The sequence below is a fragment of the Hordeum vulgare genome, chromosome 7H (assembly GCF_904849725.1).
Source record: "Hordeum vulgare subsp. vulgare chromosome 7H, MorexV3_pseudomolecules_assembly, whole genome shotgun sequence".
NCBI classification, from domain to species: Eukaryota; Viridiplantae; Streptophyta; class Magnoliopsida; order Poales; family Poaceae; genus Hordeum; species Hordeum vulgare.
Genome location: NC_058524.1, coordinates 195,139,777 through 195,153,957, shown reverse-complemented (window position 1 = coordinate 195,153,957; position 14,181 = coordinate 195,139,777). Strand labels below are relative to the sequence as shown.

Sequence of the window (14,181 nt, the reverse complement as noted above, 5' to 3'; positions counted from 1 at the left end):
GTGATCGTGGGTTAGTGGAGGTAGTAGTGGCGCTGTATATAACACCCAGCCCAGAGCTTAATCAAAGTGCGTTGAAACCAATCCCCCCCTCTCTCTCGCTAAACAAGGACGAGACAAATAAGTACTCCCTCCGTTCGAACATTTTGTAAAAAAGAAGAAGAAAAAAAAACCTTTCTCTTATCCCAACACAACCGGTAGTCCCCGTCCCTTCCTTGACCACACTCGTTGGTGCCACAGCTCTCCTGCAGTCCCTCTTCCCTTCTGTTGCGTTGCAGGTGTCCCGCACAGTCCCTCTTTTATTCCCTCATGAAGGTCAAGGAATCCGTCTTCTGCCTTGCTGTAGCTCTCACGCAAAGCTCAAGGATCAGCTTTTCTACTCCATGACGAGTCGCTCGCCGTCGCTTTCCTTGTGTCCCCCGTCGTTGCCATGGCGAGCTCGTCCATGCCGCCTCGGCTTGCGGACAATCCTCCTTCCTTCTCCATGGCGTGCTCCTCCCTATTGTCCCCATACTTGCATACCATAGAGCAGGCCATGATGGCGGCCAGATCCGCGCTTGCTTGTCAAGGTTCGACCGTGGTGAGTGCCGGCCCCGCGCTAGCGCCGCAGGATTCAAGTTTTCCCTGTTTGATTCAAGTTTTCCCTGCTCGTCAAGGTTCCCCTGCTTGATTTAGGTTCAGAAAATTTTGTGTACTGAACATCTTGGACTACATCTTTGCAGAATCATCAGTCGCCATGGAGCTCCGATCCCACAGTTGCCGCACCTCGACAAAATCCCTGGAGGATGAGCGCGTGAGGATCCCATAGCTGTCGCAACTCTGTTCAGAATTCTTGATTTTTCCCCTGTGATTAGAGTGAGTAGATGCTTCTGTGTTGATGCAATACCTGGATTGATTTGACTTTCACTTATGCAAATACCTCTAAATATCATGCAAATACAATTTGCCTTTCAATGAATTAAGAAACAGGTGCTTACAGTAATGTAGGAGTATCTTAGTTGTGTCATCACACAAGAAGTTGTAGTGCTTACAACTAAGGTGATAAAGATTAAGCAAAGCAAATGATGTTGGTGGTTAACTTTGTAGAATGCCTAGTTTGCACTCTGGTTTCTAACAGGAGTATCACCCACTCTTATTAAGAAAAGAACTTCTCTTGGGACCTACAAGTTGTCATTTCTTCTCTGAACTTCTGACTACAAGACAACATGGTTCTCTAAAAAACAGACTTCAGAGCTTACTAGTTTAGCACAAGAATGATTCAAACTACTAAAAAAGCATTTAGTACAGTAAGTGACTGCTAATTTGTAAACAACATAATCCAAATTCTATCCCTGAATTTGCAGAATTCCATTGTCTTGTAATGCAGGTTGATCACCTTAAGCGGTGGACATGGTTTAGGAGAGCAAGGTCCTCATGGAGAGCTGGGGAGGTAGATATCGTCATTTCTTTCTTCTTACTCCATGAGCTCAACAGTCAGTCAGTAGCATGAGACAGTCTTTTGACAATTAGATGTGTGTGCGTGGTTTGTAGAAACCAAGAGATTGTGCATGAAAAATGGAACTTTCAGAATCAGAACCGGATAGAGCGGTGCTTTTAAATCATCAATTCTTTTAGGCAAATTCAGTAGTCTATGTTCAGACAATTGCTTCTGAATTTATACTCTTAACTGAATTTTGCCGAGGAGTATACTCTTAACTGAATTTAGATAACTGCTGAAAAAAGATGTGGCAAGCATAGTCGATTAATTGAGGTGCCCACTGTCGAGTGCATTGGGCTAAGCCTGCCTAGTAGAGTGCTAGTAGTTTCATGTGCAATTGATTATGCAATCAACATGTAAGCACATCTAGTACCCCTTAGTGGTTTTGGTGTACTGAAGACTTATAGGTTAAGGGACTAATGTGTTTGTGAGTGTACACATGCTCTATAAGCCGTTGCGGAGTTTGATATATTCGAAGAATGTCGACCCCTAAAAATGAATGTCTTCAACTGAAAAATTTGATATTTTCCTGAAAACTTTAGAAGTGAGGAAATTGGTGTGTTCTTGAAGATATTGATGCGAGGACTATGAAGTGTGAAGACTTTTCTTTTTATAGTTTCATTTCTTTCTTTTGAGTCATAGGAACACCATACTATTAAAAGGGGTCGAGGTAATACTAAGGAAAATTTCCAAGTGATGCTCATCTCAAAGCCTACACATAACCAATCCTTTGAGTGAAGCCTTTGGAAATCTCTTGCAGTTCAGTCAAATTCTTCAGTGACACAGACGGAGTTCTTTTGGTCTCTGAGGAAATTGCACTGACTGAGGAGTTAAGATTTCGCCAGTGCGACCTGCCTACAAGTGAAGAATATGATAGCTGTGAGAATTTTTCATAGTTCAAAATTCCAAGCGTTGTTTTGCTTCGCGCCCATCTGCCCCCAAAACCTTATCCACAAAACGGTCATATCATTGGTAGCATTTAAGTCAAATCATGTCGGGTTGCACCCTAACTATAAATAGATGCCCCCATAACCACTAATTGGTTGGCTGCTCCGAGAGAGAACTTGGCACTTGTCATCTGAGAGCAACCCATCCTTTGAGGACTTTGACAGAAAATCATCAACGAGGAAAAACCCTAAACCCCAGAACCCCAAAACCAGAAACTCAAAGTGATTAAGCATCACTGAAGAGATTGTTCCTATGTGGAACCGACGCTTTTTACCTTTGAAGATTATGTATCTTTCAGACGGTTAGAATCACATGGTGCATTTTGTTTCCCTATTAAATTATTATAAATATGGTTAATTCATATCTGGGCCAATTTCAAAATTAACATATGGGGTCGTTTCAGAAATACTATAAGTTGTTTCCGGCCTCATTTAAAAAGCCTAGATAAATAGTTTAATTACGCCTCACCTCTTGCCATGCATAATAACATTTAAACTTGTCGTGTCATTAAATGAGTGTGAACTAAATAGTTGAATGTGGAGTTTTGTCAATATGGAACCCGTTGCATATTGAGCTTCACTTAATGTGTAGAAATTGATTGTTGTGCTTGGCCATGTCATGCATAATTAAATGGACATGCATCATATTTGATTGTGCGTCATGTCATGAATATGTTGTGGTGTTTATCGTGTGTTGATTGTTTGTTTCCGGATTGTTTCTTCTCGATGGAGTTCCCAAACCAATTCAGAGTGTGAGGACTCGTTCGACTATGTTGGTTCATCTACTTCATGGATTCGTTCTTCTTCCAAGCGGGATCACACGCAAGACGACTATTTCCCTGGATACCACTACTATCATTGTCATGCTAGTTGTCTCGTTTCTTTTGCTATGTCTCGTTGCCTACCACTTGAATGTCAAGCCTCCTAACATTGCCATAAAAAGCCTCTAACCCCTTCACATCCTAGCAAACCATTGTTTGGCTAAGTTACCGCTTGCTCGACCCTTCTTATAGCCTTGATAGTTGCAGGTGCAGGTTGTTCCATGTGACAACATGGATATCTTTGGGATATCACAATATTATTGCTATTCAATTCAATGCACATATATACTTGGTAAAAGGTGGAAGGCTTGGCCTTTTTCTCGGTGTTTTGTTTCATCTTTTCCGCCCTAGTTACATGTGTATTGGTGTTATGTTCCATACTAAGCGCTCCTAACATGCTTGGGGTTGTTATGGGGACCCCTTTGATTTTCATTTTGGGATAAAACTCTTCCGACAAGGCCCAACATTGGTACTATTTGCTTAATAACAACTAATAAAATCTACATAGAGCATTGATTACCCCGTGGATAATGAATCAACCCCCGGGCCAGTGATCATCGTGATTGTTGGTCCAAATTGTAAGTAGCCGGGGCCACCAACGGGTGTGCCAGTCGGAGACTTAGCCAATCCCGTCGTTTCCTAAGAACGAGATACACGAATCCTATCGACTTCGTCGACATGTCGGGCGGTCTTGCTATATTTTTTAACCTTTCTTGAACGTCTTGTGCATCTGGATTCGAAGGATACTTTGGGCTATCTCGAGGTTGAGGTTTTCCACCGGTATTCCGAGGAGACTACGGGCTATTCCATGGTTGAGGTTTTCCATGCAGCTTGTGGCTAGTTTGTGATGGATGAGTTGGAGTATCCCTGCAGGGTTAAATCTTTCGGAAAACCGTGCCCGTGGTTATGTGGCAACTTGGAAATTTGTTTAACACACGGTCATAGAAAACTTGAAGTAAACTCAAATAAAATACACCAATCGTGTATATAACCATGACCGTCTCATCTTGTGAGGTTTGAACCAAGAAGGAACATGGTGGGGTTATGTTTGAATCGTAAGTAAGTGTTTAGGATCACTTCTTGATCATTAATAGTTCACGTCCGATTATGCGTAGATCACTCTTCTTATTATTGTACTCGTAAGTTAGACACCCAAATAAACACTTAGTGCTTGATGCAGCCTCACCACTTAACCATATCCCTCCCATTAAGCTTTGCTAGTCTTGATACCTTTGGAAATGAGATTGTTGAGTCCCCTTGGCTCATAGATTACTACAACAACAGTTGGAGGTATAGGTAAAGCGATGCTTTGACGTGAGAGCGATGCTTATTTGATTTGGAGTTCTTCTCCTTCGATCATAGGATGGGTTCCAGGCCGGTAGCCTGGGATTAGTAAGGATGTATGTCGCTTTTATCGTTTGATTTCATCCGTAGTCGGACCGTGCTCTTCCATATGGTGATTGAATGTATTGTTGTATTGAGATGATCATGATGTAGCTTGTGGCGAGTGTAAGCCAATTCCATATACTCATCTCTTCTTTACATGTACTTGTAACAATATCCGTTCTTGCAAAACGATGAGATGCGTTTCTATCCCTGTCGAGGACCTCGAGCCAAAATTAGTATAGGCCCGCATCTTGGTCGGTACATACCTACCACCATATTCTATTCCACCCTTATGCTATGTCCATGGTTCATGCTCATGTATTGCGTGAAGAATAAAAAGTTGATTCACATTGAAAAAGTACGATCCAATTACCTGACTTGGACACCATGGTGCTTGGCATTTGTATTAATGTGGTGAATACGAAGGCATGCCTTGCTATTATGAAAGATGAATGGGTGTAAACATTATTTTAGGATCATACATTTTGAAAGATTGATGATTTTGTTGCTTATGCTTATAATTATTACTATGTTGATATTTGTTAATTCATCTTTTCTTAATGATCATAAATGCAAAATATTACATATTGAGTAGCATGACACATCAAAAGCTGTGTTTTTATCATTTACCTACTCGAGGACGAGTAGGAATTAAGCTTGGGGATGCTTCATACGTCTCCAACGTATCTATAATTTTTTATTGTTCCATGCTGATATATTATCATCCTACGATACTTTTTGGGTCATAATTCACCATTTTATAGTATTTTTTAGCACTAACCTATTGACCCAATGCCCAGTGCGAGTTGTTGTTTTCTGTGTGTTTTTAATTTTCAAGTTTAGTGTACCAAACGAAATCTAATTGCCCCGATACTTTTTTGTGATCTTTCTGGACCAAAACAAGACTTGGAAGCTTCGAGAGGAGGGCAGAAGCCACACGAGGGAGGCACAAACCAACAAGGCGCGACGAGGGGGGGGGGTCTACGTGCCCTGATGGATTGTCCCTCCCTGGTGGCCCCACATCCTGCAGTCTCTGGCCTATAAATTCACATATATTTCAAAAACCCTAAATATCAGAGAGAAACACTTTTTCCGCCGCCGCAAGTCTTTATTCCAAGGTGATCCCATCTCGAGCTCCGTTCCGACACCCTGCCGGAGGGGGGTCGATCACGAAGAGCCTCTTCATCAGCCTTGCTGCCCTCGTGATGATGATTGAGTAGTTCACGAGAGACCTTCGAGTCCGTAGTTAGTCTCTGGATGACTATCTCTCTCTTTCTTTTGATCTTTAATACAATAATCATTGCATCTTCGCTTTGATCTATTCGATGTAATTCTTTTGTATGGTGTATTTGTTGGGATCCGATGAATTGTAGGTTTATGTTCATATTATTCATGAAAAGTATTTGAGTCTTGTTTCAAATTATTATGATTCTTATTTGCATGATCATCATAGCTTCGTAATTCTCTCCAATCTATTGAATTTCTTTGGCCAAGTAGTCTGGTATTTCTTCAGTGAGAGGGGTGCGTTGCAGTGGGTTTAACCCGACGAGTTTCTATATCGCAGTGACAAAAGTGGACAAGTTGCATCTTTGTGTTGTTGCCGTTAAGGATAAAACGATGGGGTTTATTCATATTTGTTGAGTTTACTTTGCCTACATCATGTCATCGTTCTCCAGGCATTACTCTGTTTAGCATGAACTTAATACATAGAGAGGCAAGTATAGAAGCGCTCTTGAAGTGGAGTAATGGTAGTAGGTGCAGGCAAGAGTCGACCTGTTTGCATATGGACATGATGCCTATATACACATGATCACTGCCGTGAAAATCGCATAACTATGTGCCATTTTGTCAACTACCCAACATTAATTTATTTAACCGCCATATGTTTCTTTCATCAGAGGTGCTACTAGAGAACACTATAGACCCCGGCTCTATTCACTTATATACTCAGAACACTTATAATTTCCTCGCTGTTATTATTTGTATTTCTTTATTTTGCAATTTACAATTCTCTACAATTATCCGCACACCTCTTTTGCTTGCAAATAACAAGATCATGGGGATTGATAACCCTCTTGCCCGCGTTGGGTGCAAGTTGTTTGCTCTTTTGTGTCCAGTCGCTGAAGACGGTTGAGGATTGCTATTCCTATTGGTTCGATAAACCTTGGTTTCATAGCTGAGGAAAATACTTACCCGAATTGTGCTACAATTACCCGTTCCTCTTCTTGGAAAAACCAGCACAGATCACAAGTATCAGCCATGCCTTAAGTTGGTTCGAGCCCTTCTTTCGCCACAAGAAATATAATTCCCAGATAAAAATCCTCTTAAAATTTCAGCCCGATTGAAGTTACGGATCTCCGGATATTTAAGAAACACTAAAAGGTCACAAAATAGCAGCGAAAACAGGAGAGAAACAGAGAGAGAGAGAGAGATCCAATCTCACAGGGGCTCTCGCCCCTTTGGGAGCCATGGAGGCCAAGGACTAGAGGGGAGAACCTCCCCCATATAGGGAGAGGCCATGGATAATGAAGCCTAAGGGGGAGACTCTCTCCCCCTATCTCCTGGTGGAGTCGGAGTGCTGCGGGGGAACCATCGCCGCGGTGATCGTCTTCATCAACATCACCATCGTCATCATATTCCTCATCTCTTTTCAGCGGTCCACTCTCTCGCACCCCAATGTAATCCCCTACTTGAACATGGTGTTTTATGCCACATTTTATTATTTAGTGATGTGTTGCCATCCTATAATGTTTGAGTAGATTTATATTGTCCTTTTGGTTGATGAATAATCTTGATTGGTCTGAGTATATGTTTCATTTAGGTGCTGTCCTAGGGTGCCCTCCGTGCCGTGTACACATGAAGGATTCTCGCTGTAGGGTGTTGCAATACGTTCGTGATTCTCTTATTATGGGTGGCTTGAGCGACAAAAGCTTACACCCAATTAAGGGGATTGTTGCGTATGGGATTATGGGGACTTGATGTTTAATGCTATGGTTAGGTTTACTTTAAGGATTTTTAGTAGTTGCGTATGCTTTATATATATATATCCAATCATAAGTTCAGATGATCCAAGTACGAAAAGTAAGTTAGCTCATGCCTATCCCTCATATAAAATTACAAGAATGATTACTGATCTTATTATCAATTGCCTAGGATGATTACACACACCATACCATAATTATTCCACATATATTCTAACTTTATTTAGGCAGATGCTATTTTCATATTTTTGTTGTCCACTATAATGCAAAGCTATCCTCTTTATAACCACAACACAGTTTTATTTCTCATTACTAGATAGAAGCATACGTGCGGTGTATGTACAGTCACATCGGTGGTAGATAGCACTTGAGAGAATGTTGATCTTACCTTTAGCTCCTTATGGGTTCGACACTCCATACTTATCACTTTCATCTTTGGAAGGTGCTATGATGATTCCTCGCACATTGGGATTATTAGCTCTTTTCTCGCGCCGTTGTCGGGGAGCAATAGCGTGGGGTTAATATTTTCGTGTATGCTTGTTTGTTTTTATCAGTAAGTAGATTTTGTTTTTCTTTTGTTTCCGTTTTATTATTATTTTTATTTAGTTGTGGGTGAAACAAACAAAAAAATTGAAAAATTAAAAACACATTTTTTTACTTGCCTCTCTAAATAGAAGCGATTAGAAAGTTACGCATTGAAGAAGTGAGGGTCGACCTTGAACACTTGTGTTCATGCTCATGGAAACAATGTAGAATTTTTCATGGAAGTTTCTCATAAAAATAATTATACCCTTGTACATAACACTTTACCAAAAAAATAATGTGCTTATCATAATATTCATGATGCTCTTTTGCATGTTCATTCACTATTCTTATGTAAGCATCATCGATATCATCATGCCTAGCTAAAAGGCTTCAAAGAAAAGCGCTTGTCGGGAGACAACCCAACACTTATCCTTTCTATTTTTGTGTGTCAATATGATTAATATAATTTATTAATCATGTTTTTTGTCTTTTATTTCAACAATGTACCAAGTAAAGCCATTGGGATGATTTGGATGATAGTAGATTTGATTCTGTGCAAAAACAAACACTTTTGCGTCCAGTGCAGGATTTCTCTGATTTTACTGGAACGCCTTTTTTATCTGAATTTTTTACAAAAAATTTGGTATACAAATTCCCCAGGTTTTCCTAATGTTTCAGAATTTTTGGAGTTCCATAAGTATGGTGGTTGTGCTGATCACTACAGAATATTCTGTTTGACAGATTCTGTTTTTTGCTTGCATAGTTTGCTTGTTTTGATGATGCTATGGATTATATCTGGGGATATAACACATGGAGAATTTAGAATATAGTACCTTCTGAAATAATTAAATATTAATCAATTTATAACAGTACCTAGAGTTTATGATTTGCCTATTATACTAACAGATCTCATGAGGTTTCTCGTAAGTTTTGTGTGATCAAAGTTTTCAAGTTTTGGGTGAGATACCAATGTGAGGAGAATAAGGATCATAAAGACCCTAAGCTTGGGGATTAAGAAGGCATATCCAAGGTAATATACAAGGAAGACTCAAGCGTCTAAGCTTGGGGATGCCGAGGAAGGCATCCCCTCTTTCGTCTTCAATACTATCGGTATACCTTACTTGGAGCTACATTTTATTCATCACATAATATGTGTTCTTCTTGGATCATAATTTTATTTTGTTATTATCTATTATATTTTATTCATAATCATATTTTTCAATTAAAAATCCTAAGAATTGCCTTTATAATGCTTCAATTGCATGTGTGAAGAGTGTTGTGCAAAAGTAGAAACTTTTGTTGTAGTATTTGAATTATGAGATTTTACTGGAACCTGGGAAGTTTCTCAAATTTTACACAGTACTTTCATACAGATTATTTAGCATTTCTTAAATTTTCATAATTGTTGGAGATACATAAGTATACTTTTTTAATTTATTACAATGAACTGTTCAGTTTGGACAAATTACGGTCATAGTTTTGTTATCTACTTATCCTAGAGTTTTCATAGATTATATTGGTAGATATAAATTATGAAAATGATAGTATACATTACCTAACTTTTGAAAATTATTATGCAAATTGTCTTTTAAATACATGAAGTGCTTATTTATTCTTATGTGTACTAACCTATCTCATGTGTTCTTTTCAAGTTTTGTGTGGATGAAGTTTTTGAGACTTACGTGAAACCAGGATATGAGAGGATTGAACAACATACAAAATCTCAAGCTTGGGGTGCCCAAGGCTCCCCAAGTAAATATTACAAGAAGTATCAAGCATATAAGCTTGGCGATGCTACGCATCCCACATGTTTTCATCGATAATTACCTGTTAGCTAATATTGATCCTAAGTTTTCATTTGTTCACATGTGCTATTCTTGGAACATATTTTGTGTTTATTATTCCCTTTTATTTTATGCACCATGCTGGTTTGAGATAATCCTTGGTTGATTTGTAGAATGATTAATGCACTTCACTTAAATCTTTTGAGTGTAGCTTTGTAGAATGCTTCATGTGCTTCACTTATATATTTTGAGCTTGGATATTGGTCTCTATATATTCATTGGAGAATGATCTATGAACTTCACTTATATCTTTTTGAGAGTAGTTTGATCATCACTCTTGTTATCCACTTATATCCTAATAGAAAATGTAGAATGAATTGAATGTCATAAAACGTGAAATTATATATGCTTCATATGCTTGTACCATGGGGAGTAGTGACTCCACAAACTAATAGTATAACCAAAAAAATTTATTGGAGGTTAGCAAACATAGCATTGGTCACTTGGAAAATTCATGAAAGAATACTGAATGAAGGGATATTTCACATATAAATATACTGTAGCGACCCGACTCAAAACGAGTCATCCCACAAGATTTGATCGCCTCCGTTTATGTCCTCGCACTTCAAGGTGTTTGAAGACCAGATGATCAAAACATGGTCTTTCAACGGGTCCCTCTGAATCCCTGTCGGTGCCCATCCAATCCTATCATTCTTCTACATCCACTAGCACTGCCTGTCCAGAGTTACCACGTTGTCCAACCAAGCCAGAGCCCATAATGACCTGTGGCTGTGCAGGTAAGCCTTGGGTCTTGAAAATATCCGTCCGTCTCTTTGAGCCTGGGTGAAGTTTTTCGCAAGATGTCATGGCACGTCTCCATGCATCCCGGGTCATCCACTGGTTTCTCCAGGGAGCCGTTCAACCGTCCTTCACCCAGAGTTGCATTGCATCACGAGGTCTTTAAAATCTTGACTTAACCGGTCTTGGTTATTAAATTATTGCCGCATCACTCGTGATATGCACTCAACCAGAATCCCGTCTACTCAAGCATAGCAATATGAAATTTGTCGTCCCGGGCCAAGTAACGGGGTTGTTGGGTGCCTACCACATGATACTACAATATGTAACCATAATTTCCATGTACCTACTCAGCATGCAATTGGGTATAGGATGGTAGAACTACGATGCATAAAACATAGGTAACACATGATCAAATGACTTGCCTGGTGAGGTTGATGAAGAAGAATTATCATTCTCTAGAAATAACTTGATAGACTATTCGTCACTCTCCGATGAAATCTATATAACAAACATATCATTCACATAAGCACTCATACTAGCAATCATTCTAGCAATCAAAACAAAAGAGAGAGCGAATAAGAATCCGAAAGAAACTTCAACTAAAACTAGGAGTCTTCTACTACATCAAACACTAAATAGTCTTTTTTGTTCTAACTGAAAATAAAACATTAAATAACAGAGAACTAAGATATAAATTTAACCAAGATAAAATAAAGTATTTTTCACAAAACTATTTGAAAGTATTTCCAAACGGGAGTTGAAACAGTAGAGAAATCAATTGCAAGTTATTAGGGAACTAGAATTGATTTTCTTGATAACAAATAAAAATAAAAATAAAAACTTGTTGCAAATCTACTGTTAACTAACAGAAACAAAACATAATTTTTTGAAACAAAAAGAAAATACTTTAAAAACAACTAAAGAGAGAGCTATAGTCAAAATCCTAAAAAGAAGTGAAACAGAAACTGTTTCACATGCAAAAATGAGTTAAAATGCTCAAACATTTTTGAAATTTTTACCACTGATAAATAAGATCACTAGTGATCAGTAGCAAAAATAATTAATTAAAAATCTATATTTAAACTCCCAGAATAAGGAAAACAAGGTATAAACTAAATTCAAATTTGAAACTTTCAAACATAGGAAAATAATATGTTTTTGAAAACTACAGGAAAATTGTGATCTACTGGAAAAAGAATCAACCCCATTGGAGTTGTAGATCAAAAGTTATGAGCAAAAGAAAATTTGATCTGCCTCTGTTTTTTGAATTAACACTGAAAACTGAATAGCTAATTAGTGAGCGGGGGTCCACGTGGCGTGTTGTGATTGGCTCTGGGATGTGTGTTGTATAGGCAAAACAGCGGATGGCTGCTATATAAGAAACCGCTTCGGCTAAACTTACTAATAAAAATAATCGCTGGTTCTTTTAAAAGAACCGAAGGGGTATCTTCAGATCTAATCTCACGCGTAGGATTTTAATCGAACGACTAAGAGAGGGGATGGGGTTGCTCACAGAGGTGGCTGCCGGTGCTGGCTCTTCCCCGGCGAACAGGGATATGGTGGTCGACGGGGACGAGGCTCCGACGAGTCTCCGGCGGGTCCGACGGCACCATAGGATGGCGGCGAGGCTCCGGCATCCGAGGGAGGTGACGGCGAGGCGAGAGGGAGCGGGGGGCGAGCAGGGGGAGCTCAGGGAGGCTCGGTGGTGGCTGGGAACTCCGGCGAGGCGCGGGGTGGCGATGGAGTGGAGGGGCTAGGGTGCAGGGGGAAGAAATGGGGCGCGGCGGCGGCGGCGAGCTCGCTGGTGGGGTCGGACGGGGTGGGGAGGCGAGGGTGGCGAGGCAGGGCGAGGAGGGGCTTCTCTGGAGCTTTTGCTCCGGCGAGCAGTAGGGCAGGGGCAGGGGAACGGGGGCTCGGGCTAGGGCAGGGGAACGGGTGCGGTGGCGAGGGGGAAAGCTTTATAGGAGAGAGGGGGGGGGGTGCTCGGGAGGGCAAGTGGAGGGAGATCCGGCGAGGGGATCGGGCTCCGGCGATCTCGGCTGAGAGAAGGAAGGAGAGAGGGAGCGGGTGTTGGGGGTGACCGAGGGTGGGGGAGGTTTCGGGCGGTGGGGCCCGCTGGCAGGGAGAGGGGTGCTGGGGAGCTTCGGTCGGTTGACCGATTTTGGAAGGAGAGAGGGATCCCGGGCTGAGGGGATTCGGCCCAGAGCACTAAATGCCGCCCATGCGCTTTCCTAAAAAAACATATTTCCTATTTTCTATTTTAATTAAAAACAGAAAGAAAAATACAAAAAAGGAAATAAAATAAAATATAGATATAGGGGGTATTATATACAAAAATTTTCAGAAAAATATTTCCTATTTGTTTATCATTTTTCCAAGAGTAAAATAAAAAAATTTAAAAATGTTTTTTCAGAAAAAACCCCTAAAGGTTTTATTTTCTTTTGTAATTATTTTCTCAATAAAACTCTGGTTTTCTTGGCTCAAAAATATTTCAAAAATGCCCCTGATTTTGGGAGGGTCATTTTCCTCCGCTCTTTCTTGCTTGCAAGAATTTATTTTCGGGGTATTTTCTCGGAGAAGAAAAATAGAAATGCAGAAGCAAAATTTGAAAGAATTCAAATGCAAACTCCATTCAAATTCTTTATAGTTGAAGAAGTTATGTCATCTTCTCTCATTGCTTTTGAATTTGAATTTACCGGAGAAGGGGAAAGTCATTTTATTCCCTCTCGTTCAAAAGTTTTGAAAAGTTTCAAATTTCACTCAAGCTTCAATCACTCAAGCAAACAAACAAACAATCTAATAATTTTTTTTAACATTCCAAAATTTGGGATGTTACAAACCTACCACACTTAAAATGAATATCGTCCTCGAGATTCGGAAGGGCTAGAAAGAAAAGGTTAGGGTTTGGGGTCTTCTAACAAATCCAATCTCCGGCAAGGCGGGATGCTACCACACTTAAAATGAGAGCTACTGGTCCCTTAAGATTTTAACAATCCTCTAGGGTTTTGGCATCCGACTCCTCACAGTCTTCATACTAACTCCTCGGGTGATGCTCTTTCATTATATTCATAACGTTTCCATTTAAAATGAGAGTTATCCTGTTGACATAAGCTTCTTCCGTTACTGGGTCTTCTTAACTGACAGTCTCGCGGTCAATTCTAAATAACCTATCGATGATTCTCATGGTGGTCTACCATTTGTGGTTATCCCGCAGAGAGAGAGGTCTTGTCTTCATCCTCACCGTAAAGTTTCCTACGCGTGACAACAAATGCCATGTACATGGGGCTTTCATCATACCATTCTAAGGCTTAAACAAAAGCTTCAAAGAACATCGTCTCTCACTATGGGTAAGTCTCTCAGATTTACCATTCCGAATAACAAGAGAATGATAATAGTAAGTCGTCATGGTGGCCAAGCCATGTCACACTGAAATCATTACCTTGTATAAGGCTTAGTGAATCT

General features: G+C 40.1%; 1 protein-coding gene across 4 annotated transcripts; it reads left to right on the top strand.

Annotated features, from left to right (window-relative positions):
* Positions 1-205: 205 nt before the first annotated feature.
* LOC123412983 lies at positions 206-5,959 on the top strand. 4 transcript variants are annotated; one of them, XM_045105931.1, is made up of 4 exons: positions 206-577; positions 720-790; positions 1,364-1,426; positions 5,533-5,959. In XM_045105931.1, the coding sequence occupies exons 1-4, from the start codon at positions 428-430 to the stop codon at positions 5,696-5,698; spliced, it is 450 nt and encodes a 149-aa protein (XP_044961866.1). In that variant the 5' UTR covers positions 206-427; the 3' UTR covers positions 5,699-5,959. The 4 variants fall into 4 exon arrangements, 2 of the variants coding, with proteins under 2 accessions (XP_044961866.1, XP_044961867.1); XR_006613650.1 differs by having other exon boundaries at positions 208-577; positions 720-852; XR_006613649.1 differs by lacking the exon at positions 5,533-5,959 and having other exon boundaries at positions 215-577; positions 720-852; positions 1,364-1,616.
* Positions 5,960-14,181: the final 8,222 nt, after the last annotated feature.

Bases quoted from the DNA above. Each gene is read 5' to 3' on its own strand.
- LOC123412983 (XM_045105931.1), top strand. From the start codon at position 428: ATGGCGAGCTCGTCCATGCCGCCTCGGCTTGCGGACAATCCTCCTTCC. The intron at 791-1,363 runs GTGAGGATCCCA...CTTGTAATGCAG, and splicing joins AATCCCTGGAGGATGAGCGC to GTTGATCACCTTAAGCGGTG. The intron at 1,427-5,532 runs GTAGATATCGTC...GACCAAAACAAG, and splicing joins CCTCATGGAGAGCTGGGGAG to ACTTGGAAGCTTCGAGAGGA.